Source organism: Fulmarus glacialis, unplaced genomic scaffold (assembly GCF_000690835.1).
Source record: "Fulmarus glacialis isolate BGI_N327 unplaced genomic scaffold, ASM69083v1 scaffold10458, whole genome shotgun sequence".
In the NCBI taxonomy this organism is placed as follows: domain Eukaryota; kingdom Metazoa; phylum Chordata; class Aves; order Procellariiformes; family Procellariidae; genus Fulmarus; species Fulmarus glacialis.
The window spans coordinates 8,714-19,141 of NW_009228934.1; the positions used below are offsets into that span (position 1 = coordinate 8,714).

Here is a 10,428-nt window from a genome sequence, read left to right on the forward strand (position 1 = left end):
TGCAAGGAGGTGGTGGGGAACAGCAAAGTGACTGTCCTTGCAGACTTGCTGGTAATAAACCAAGTGTGACTATGTGTGTTATAATCTTACTTAAGACAAATTATTCTCTGACTGTGCATCAATCTGCTCCTCAATGACTTTTTCAGTTGATTAAAAGTTTACGCTATAGGAACAGGAATATTTTATGAGTGGACTGGTGCTGTGAAGAACATAAGCTATGAAAGCAATGCTGATAAACTAAGATTTAGAAATAGCATAATAAATATTTTCTGGCTTTTTCCTGTCTCTCTGCTTCCTCTTTTTCTTGACTGGTTAAAACTCTCAGAGAGATGTTTTCTTTTCAATTTATGATACTACCTGACATTTACGATGTTATTATGCCTAACTCATACCTTTTTTCCAACGGTGGTATAACTTCTTCCATTCAACATGCAAAGTACTTTGAACAATTATCAAAAGAGGAAATTATTGCACATTTATTTAGCTGCCAAAATAACAGTTTACAAACTCAATTTTATTACTTCTGAGAAGTTATTAAAACAATGTGTTGAGAGTTGAAAAATACTTAGCAAACAGTAATGGAAATCGGTGCAAGGTTCAGGTATTCAAATATTCTTAAAATAAGTCACTTTTCTTCTGACACTATCAGACTGTGCATATACGAAAGAAATCTCATACCTCTGCAAAACCTCGAGATAGCACCTCATTTACAGCAATTACCCGTTACACAGATATTAGGAGAACATCTACAGTTTTATTTTGACCTCAGCACTGAAATTCTAGATATAATAAAAAATTTGGTCTTCCTTCCTTACTAACAGAACACAGACGGCTGTCAGGCCAAGCCTTCGAATGTTTTATCCATTCCATCCTTAAAGACAGCAACATGAGTGAATGACAAACCCTCTCTTATCGTTCTACATATTCACTTATAGCTCCTGGAATGCATTCCCCCAACTATTTCGTGGTTGAAAAGCAGAAGCATGGCCATTGTTCCACTAGAGAAATTTTATAGAATAGTTCAGTTGTCTCAGAAGTTGAATAATTTTAGGGTCAATCAAAATATATATTCAATTTCCAGTGGTAATGTCAACCAGCAAAAGCAAGTTGTTACAAAAGTTCTCACAAAGAGCTGCTAACTTGCAATATAATTAAGTGACACATTAAAGTTACACAGATGAAAAATACATGTTCCTTTCCTTATCTGGATGACATAATAAATACTAATGGGAAAAAAAAGTTCAATAATAAGCTTGAATTAATTATACGTTTATTGAGGCACAGTGAAGTAAATGAGTACGGGAAGTTGGCAAAGAGCCAGATGAGTAATAAACAGTTTTAAGACTGTCTGGAGACAGACTTGAGAATATTATAGTCATCAGGCAGCTGAAAACAGCCTCAGGGTAATTATAAGCATTTGCAATCGATTAAAGAGAGTGTGATTCTTTTATGAATCTTTATCAAACTTGCATTAAAACTTTAAATGATTTGAAAATGTTATGGTTTCAAGCACATCTTTGTCAGTGGTCATCATATATTTATTTCTGGAAAATGTGTATGCAGGAAAGTGTCAATGGAATTACTTACTTTATATGGTTTTTAAAGGAGATACTAGGAATCCAGGCCTCATACATACAGATGGGCATCATCTTAGATTATCACTGCTCTTACAACACAGGAGAGGCAGCCTGTCTGCAGGCAGCTCAGCCTTTCGAGTTCCAGGTATAATCCCTTCTTTTCCAGGATCTTTAAAGAACAGTACTGCCATCCTATAGCATTACAGTCAATTTATTTGAAAACAACCACCTTCCTGGGGCAGGGATGGGGAGAATGCTCTCTTTTATCTTCATAGTTTCACAGACCTCTTTACTTAGGCTGGAATCCTCAGTAATACAGATCTCACTCCTCTCCTCCTTGAGATTGTATTTTATTGTTTTTCTCTGAAATCTTCCCTCAGATTGAGCTTGAGACATCTTTTTAGTGATGTGACCAGGTACCTGATACCACTGCCGTCATCCTTTCCTGGTGCACAAATAATCTGAAACCCCTGCGTATGCTGAGGAGCAAGAGGGGAGATCCATGAGGAAGTTTCTGCGAGACAGGTGCCCTCTAAACACTTTCCTACTGCAGCCTCCTCCCTTCCCTTTCAGTGAAGTCTTCAATTACTTCTTCAACCTCCATTTGCTATGGGAGTGCCTCCTTTAGCCTCACAGAGCAAATCCTCTTCATAGCCTTAATGCTTGTTTTGTTTCTTTCCTTTACAAAAGTTAAAATTAAATTACCATCTAAGGGAATGGCAAATGTCCATTGCCAAATACACATAGTATTAGTAGGAAGGTCAAAAAACTGTAAGCAAAGAAATCTTAGTCCTGGAATCAGTAAATATGGCATAAATCAACAGTGATGGTTGCATATCAAAGGCATACTGGGTTGAAAAACACAAGGTTAGGCGAGAAATTTGGACAGAGAAGTGGGATTTCTTAACTTCTTTTTTTTTTAATATAAAATACAGAAGGATTTTAAAATATTACTTCCACCACTACAAGAGAGAATAGGAAATAAGACAAAATTCATTCTCCAGAAAAAATCTTATTCCCCCAACCTTTCTAGATAAAGTGCAGAATCATTCTATCTGCTTCGGCACCAACAAAACATTAAAAATAAATGTTTTCAAACAGCTAGACTTTCTCCCTTTCATCTTAGAAATGCAGAGATACCTACACAGTAAATTGCACAAAATTCACTATTATGTTCTTGCAATGACTGACTGGTTTCTTCATAAAGAATTTACTACTACAGGAAAATATCTATGTATTCCCAGAAAATACAGTGAACTGTAAACTGCCTGAAGAGTAAGATATGAATTACAAAAGCTTGCCCCTTGTTGATACACCACAGAGATAAAAAACAACAATATGCTGGGATTCTAGGTCAATTACTCTGCTTATATAGCCTGGGCTCACACATTCAGATCTCAAATGACTACTTCATTTCTTTTCCTCTGTGACTGAATGTGTAAGGGTCTTTTTCATGTTACTACTTGGGGACTGGCCATTGTCAGATGCCAGTCTGTGGGTAAGGCAGGATTTGCTGTTCCAAGCTGCATTTTGTTTGCTTTGAACTTGAAACCATAAAGTAAAGATGTAATAACTTGGCAAAGCTTGCTCAAAACGTTTACAGATGTCAGTGGCTCTTTTTACAAATCTAAACTTTGCAATTTCCAAAGGTATAAGTTATACATTTATAGTGTCCAGTCTGAAAATGCCTTCACTGAAAAGGGCGCTGATGGTCCTAAGGAAGAGTTCAGAGACTTAGTGGAGGGACTGCCAAGTCTCTACGCTGGCTTGTAAGGAGATGCACAGCTACCCTCTGCAACACAGTGATCCTACAATTTGAGCTGAGCAGTCAAGAATAAAAAGAGTAGGAGCCGATTTAGCTGCTTAAATGAAGTAAATTCGGCTTGTACATACCATGTGGATAGTAATTTTAATAGCAAGTTGAGAAAGGCATCAATCTACTGCATAATTTTGCTGCATTTCATGCCGCCTACTCTTTAACTGTGCAAGAAGACTGTCCTTAATGGCATTTGAAGAAGCGCAGAATTGTCCTTGAACACTCTTAATACCCTCATATGAAATCTTCTTTAAGCAAAATCAGATTTCATGTGCTGGGCAGGCCTTTATCTTGTTTTACCTCAAGGAACAAAACACACTGAATACAAGGGGACTGACTGCAGTATTTTCACTGGAGTTTGAACTAGATCATCCCAGCAGAGAGCAAAGTTGGGGGAAAAGAAGACTCATCTCATTCTGATTTTCACAAGTTCATCTGAGTTTATACACTAAAGGTAAAGACACAATTGTAATAAATGAGATACAAACACATACCACCTAAGTCTGTTCAAGTTAAAACGTTCTTTTTTCTTAGCTCCTCACTCATTAACTGTTACTGTGCGTTAGCCTCACATTTGTTACTGGCAATGCTCTACCACTGACAAAAGACTACAGCTTTACTAAAATCTTTCACTAGTTATTCAGCTTAACTAAGCCAACAGCAGCAAAATCATAGAATCATAGAATAGTTCGGGTTGGAAGGGACCTTTACAGCTCATCTAGTCCAACTCCCCTGCTGTGAGCAGGGACATCTTCAACTAGATCAGGTTGCTCAGAGCCCCGTCCAACCTAACCTTGAATGTTTCCAGGGATGGGGCATCTACCACCTCTCTGTGTTCCAGTGTTTCACCACCCTCATCATAAAAATATTCGTCCTGAACATCTCTGAGGTACTCCAGAGCATTTAGGGGAGAGCAGACAGCAATAGTGAGGTTGAATTCCTTCAGGAATGGACCCAGCTACCTGAGAGGGTTGAGGCTGGTGGAGGGCCTGCAGGACCATGTTCTCTTTGAGGTCTTCTGAAGCGAATATTTGAGACAGACCCACAAGCACTGTGGGACCATGGCACGTGAGCTCTTCCACAGAGGGTCGGTGTCCCATGGCTGCAGTGAACAGCAGCACAAGCCAGGTTCCCGTGCCTGCCCTAAATAATTTTTTTACTATTATCAAGGTGTCTTTTGTTTTGTTTTGTGTTAGAATAGTCAGCCTACCTACAATTTTACTTGGAAAAAAAACATCAGTTAAAAACTTAGATGTCAATTATTTTAGAAACGCAGTTCTACATCACTTCAACACCCAGCTGGTTATGACTTAATGAAAGAATTGCTTCCTTCAGAGACTTTAACTTTCTTTGTTGGTAAAGAACCTTTAAGTAGACTTGAATCTTCTGACATTTAGATAGAAAAAGTGTTAAAATGTTAAAACTGAATATACTTGTCTACTTACATTCAAAAAAGAATTTGGGAGTTTTAAAAAAGGATAACATTGGGGAATAACTCTCGGCCCTGCAGAAAGACACACTTCTAATTACAAACAGTTCTCTAACTCTCTAACTCTCCTTAATGAAAAGGAATCTGTGATAGACTGCAAGATAAAAATCAAAAGCAATTCAATTCATAGGATGAAAAAACTAAGATATTGATGAATTGACACATAAATGGTTGCAGCCTCTTTTAAAGGTGCAAGGGATCTGGTTTACCACAATATTTACTTTGGCTATGAGCCCAATTTTACTGTAGGAAAATTTATTTTAAATATGAAAGGCACATTTTCTTTCACAGAGCGAAATTATTAATGGAAATAATTTCAGTAATACAAATAAAGTATTTTGTTATAAATCATTAAATTAAATCACTATACAAAATAATTTCTCAGAAAGGAAAGTATTGGAATTCTGCTGGTTGCTGGAATGAGTCAGTCTAACAGCGTTTTCATGTTTTCTAACTTACAAAAAGATGGCAACAATGGGAAAAAATAAAGGATTAACACATATCAGAATCCATATTTCCATTACTTTTTAAGTGCCATTTACTGCTATGGAGACATCACTTAATGTTATGATACACCCCTTGAGAAGGAAAGATCACCACATACAAAAAAACCCCACCGGGGCAAGAAATTGCTTTGTTTGCACAAGTGTCAGTTCTGCAGAGGACTGTGCAGAACATATCAATAGTCTCTTCCTAATACAAATTCAATTCTAATGCAGATGTTGATCTCCCACCTACTTTAATGTTTAATACTAAATGTTACATTATAATGTCTAATATTAACTGCTGCATGCAGTTAAACTGAGCAAAGCTTCCAACCAGAATTTGATTTTAGGTCTGTATGAGCTGAGAAAAGAAATAAATCTCATACTGCGGCAGATCCTCTCAGGCAAGCTGAGGAATGGGACTGGGATCTTTCAGAGGGAACTGCAACTGCCCTTAGCTGCACTGACACTTTGACCAACGGGATGGTCCTCCATCCTATGTCTGCATGCCCAGTCTTGATTTCTTTCTAAAACAGGCACAAAAGATAACAGCAATGTACCCTTCCTCAAGCTCTTCTGGAGTTCTTGGGCCAACTCTGTTTTACAAACCCCAAACTGATGCTGGGATATTTTTTTTTTTTTTAAATACTTCACATCTGTAGACCGATCTAAACGAATGGCTTTCTCAAACATCACAGAAACATATAATAATTAGAGTTGGATGGGACTTCAGGAGGTCACACAGTCCAACCTCCTGCTCAAAGCAGGGTGAATACTGAATTCAGACTTCTCCACTCTACAATCCATAAACAAGTGATTCCAGCTCCTCTTTTCACTCCCTGAATTTCTCTGCCCCTCCCTCTGTGCAAGCCCCTCTTTGGTCAATACAGAACCTGGGAAGAGAAAATGTGCACTGCTAACATACTGGAAATGCTTTCAGTATATCAATAAAATAGCAGGAAAAAGGGAGAAAGCAACATAATTTGTTAAGATTTATAATAAGCTCCTGGCAAGATTGTTTTCTAGGGACTGCTAAGAAAATAATGTCATCACAGGTACACGGAAAACTACTGCCATAGATCAAAACCTAAGAGAATTAAGAATGGGCAAAATACTGTGTCAAGCCTAATGATTTCACCCGAAACAGGGCAGTGAGGAATTAGAGAGGCATTCCGGTATAAGCAAGAAGAGGAGAGTCAGAGAACAACTCTCACGGTAATGGAAATAACAGGAGAGGCCTCACGTTAGAGATGGTGTTCTGAAACTTCTGCTCTCTTGTTTCTTATTAAAAGTGGAGGAGGAGATAGTCAATGAAATCAGCAACATGAAATTTTATAAAGAAACTGTAGGAAGCATAAAAAGAGTATAGAAACTGCTTGCTGCCCTAGGATGGCTGTTGAAATCAAGGATTTAGCACAATTTAAAGAAACATTATACCTTTGCACAGATAATAGCCCTATTCAGAGTTGCAGGTTAACTCAAATCTCAGGTTGCGTTTAAAATCTTTCTATTTATGGATTAGTCCCAAACTATGCACACACACAAACAAAAAAAAAGACAACACAAAACCCCAAAAAACCCACCCAAAATACCCAAACCACACAAATGGTTAGAAAGGGTTAGAAAAGGTTAGAAGAGGTTAGAAAAGGGTTAGAAAAGGTTAGAAAAGGTTAGACTGCTCAGTATATACTAAATGAAGAATTTTTATTTGCACCTTTTCCTGATGTAGGTAATAGTGATCACTGATCAGAGTCAGATTACCAATCTGTCTTGGCCAGTATGGCATTACTTGTATACTACTGAAGTCAGAACGCCATAAAGGCTGGTGGAAAGACTTAATATCTGCCACATGTCATGGCTGGGGATGACATGTCACTGAATGAGCTACTGGTCTGAAACTTATTCCTTGCAGGCAGGCATCTGTGTTACATAAGTCATACCATAATATTCTTACCCAGAAATCAAGGACAAAATGACATGGTGTCTGAACTGCATTCTCAAATTAAATAATGAAACTTGAATAATTTAAAACTAGTATTTATGAATATAATTATTAAAAAATATTAATTATAAAATTTGTTTGAGGTTTTTAAACTCAAAAATACATGCAAAAAGATATCTTTTCGCTGGCAAGATTATGGTCTTTGTAGGTACACTGGTACTTAAATGCACAAACTCATAGAAGATGAACAAAAATACTCCTTGCTGCAAGCTTTTTGGATGGGTTTTTATGTGTGTGTTCCTTATGCTATGGCTGGGGCTTTTAGGTGGTGCTTCGTTATAAAAGGAACTCTCCTATTCATCATTTTCTATCTTTATAATTTAAGCATTTATTATATAGCCACGGAACAAAAAAAATCAATAACACCTGACCTGAATGAACATACACAGCAAATTGCTGAAGTGAACATTTTTCCATAACTTGAAGATTTAACTTTGAAAATAAGTTTTAAAATGTTCATCCAAACGAGTCATGGTTACTTATGAATAATGGATGCATCTGAAGAAAACAGGTCTGGTTTCAAAGCAATTTTCCATACAAAAGAAGATGATAAAATTAGTTAGATAATGCACCTGTACTACAGAAATCTGTCCAGCTCTCCTCTCAGCTGTTGAAAATATCTGTACCGAACTCGGCTGAGTCACCGAAGCTGGATGGTGCAGTCTTGTGATGCTGCCGTCTGTGTCGCACTTACTCTATCACACAACCACCATCAATTCAGCACCTTTCAGAAACACTGAATGAACCCCCCCAAAAAAAAGGAACATTGTCTTCTCCAGGCCTTCCTCCTCAAGTTCTTTGCTCTCCAGAAGTTCTCTCTGTTTTACATTTATGCCAAGGTCTCTGTCCTACATTCACCACTGCTTCAGCTTCTGGCCATCAAATATATGCCAACAAACAGGAGAGATTCACCACACAAGAAACAATTCTACAGAATGTAAAATCTTACATGTTGTCTCTTGAATTGCCATCTTGTATTTCTATAGTTCAAAAAATGAGAGCTTGCTAAAAACTTTTATGCTTCATAAACACTGGCAGAATAGAAAGCCAGCTAAGTTCTCCATTTATTAGCTAACTCTAACAAAGAAGTTACCAAATAAACCTGTAAATGTTGATGGATTTTAGAAATAGATTTCTCTGAGGTGCTGTGAAATGCTGACAGAACCATAAATGTTCACAAGCAAAACATAATCTGTTGGAAGACTATAAAGATGTAATGTGACTGCTTTCAACAGAATTACGGATTTGACAAAAATCACCCTGCTAAATAAATACTTACCATAGTCGTTATCATAAAAAATAATGAATTTCTGCCAAGCATATTCCGTAACCACCCTCAAGATGACATCATTTAAGTAGACAGGGGGGCGGACAGAGAGTGTGTAGTCATCATTGCGGTTGCTCCTGGTGAGCCCGCAGCCACTTCTTGGCGTTCCTGCCGTTGAGCGCTGGATGAAGAGGTGAGGGATGTGCATGGCATCTGCCAGTGACTGCAGGGATCCTGCTGATGTGCAGCCGATGGAGCTGACAAGGGCCAGGATGCCTTGGTTCATCAGGTCACAGGCTGTAAGAAAACACAGTGATATTCAAGATGAGAGCAGTTCAGAGCACAGGGCCTATTTTGCTGTTGAAACACAGACACTGGGAATTGAAACACAACAGGTTCAATCAAATGAAATATGGGTAAAATTTTGCACATTGAATAACTCAGACCTAAAATTCATGAAAATCACAAGGCTCCTCTATTCACTTCGAGCTGTCTTGTGGTGAAAGCTGGAAGACTGCCCCATCCACCTTGCCCAGAAATGAATTATCCCTTGAAAATGAGATCCACCCCTGGGCCTTCTGAGGAACAGTAAGAACTGATTCCAGCTACCAAATTAACATGACCACCCAAAGAGATGAGCACTCCTCAAAGTCTAGCACAACAGCTTGATGAATAGGATCTTTGCATTATACAGAGAAAACGAAGAAATAACAGCTCAGGCTTGCCGTCGACTTTTGAAGGCTGAATATAATTATGTACATTAACTTGTCCAAGAAAAAACTGAGTTGCTTTTGGGTTTTAAGAGATATATGCAATAATCTTATGTGACCTATTCTTTTCCTTTTTTTTTTTAATTAAAAAAACCAAACCAAAAAGCTAGTTTTATAAATAGCAAAATGTTTTCAGAATTCAATGAACAGTTTATATACATTTACTCTCTTCACTTCCGTAAGACATGCATGGAGTTGTTTAGGCAAAAAATAACACCTTGTAACTAATGGTCCTGTTAATGTGGGCTGAGTTACAGCAGACAGTCTGAAGTACAATACCAATGACATCCACATTAATACCAAAGGTGTTTATCGTGATTAATGTTAATGCAATCAATAAATATCAAAAGAATTAATAATGATTAGGTCTGTAATTTTGAAAGATTACCCTGTGAAATACAGCAGAGTCAAGTGTTTATATTGGGTTTCTAAAAGACTTGAGAGCTTGAATGAAGAAACACCACGGGCCTGTAGCATAGTTCCCCAGAGCACACCCCAGGCTAAATTTTGAAATACTCAATTTGCCACTGGCAAAGCTACATGTGCAGTTAACCTTTATTTACACATGTAAATTAGGTAATGGGACAGTAAAGAGTAATATGTATTTACATACGCATATCTAATACTAAACTGTGCAATTACTTATTTTGCAGGAATATTCTGCACACATGACAGGTGCAGCCAAAACCTAGAAACCCACATGTGAGAATATATTCCCCTAAAAATATGAAAATATATTTTAGCACTAGACCTGTTGTCTCATATCACACGGCACTTAGTCACAGTGAGTAATGTTTCACTCCACAAACACTTATAGATCTCAATGGGAATATTTACAGTGTGAGGAATGGTGTTCCTCATTCAGGCCCATGTGGAGCTTGACTTTATAGCTAAAGGACAGCACCAGAGGTCATGAATGCAACGAACCACCTTCTCCTAAAGCCAGTGCATTATTCCCGTTAAGATACAGAGATCTGGAACATGCCACTGTGCATTCCCAGGGTGTACTGATGCTGCTGAAG

The 10,428-nt window shown here is 37.8% G+C and overlaps 1 protein-coding gene across 1 annotated transcript; it reads right to left on the reverse strand.

Annotated features, from left to right (window-relative positions):
* Positions 1 to 2,472: 2,472 nt before the first annotated feature.
* LOC104081062 (glutamate receptor ionotropic, delta-2-like) lies at positions 2,473 to 8,927 on the reverse strand. Its single transcript, XM_009583659.1, has 2 exons — positions 8,649 to 8,927; positions 2,473 to 2,845 (listed from the first exon to the last, which is right to left on the reverse strand). Exons 1-2 carry the CDS (start codon positions 8,920 to 8,922, stop codon positions 2,808 to 2,810), a joined length of 312 nt encoding a protein of 103 aa, XP_009581954.1. The 5' UTR covers positions 8,923 to 8,927; the 3' UTR covers positions 2,473 to 2,807.
* Between the last annotated feature and the right edge of the window lie 1,501 nt (positions 8,928 to 10,428).

Coding starts and splice junctions, on each gene's coding strand:
- LOC104081062 (XM_009583659.1), bottom strand. CDS start 8,922: ATGAACCAAGGCATCCTGGCCCTTGTCAGCTCCATCGGCTGCACATCA. Junction 2,846..8,648: donor TTTTTATGATAACGACTATG/GTAAGTATTTAT, acceptor CTTACTCTTCAG/GCAGTTTACAGTTCACTGTA.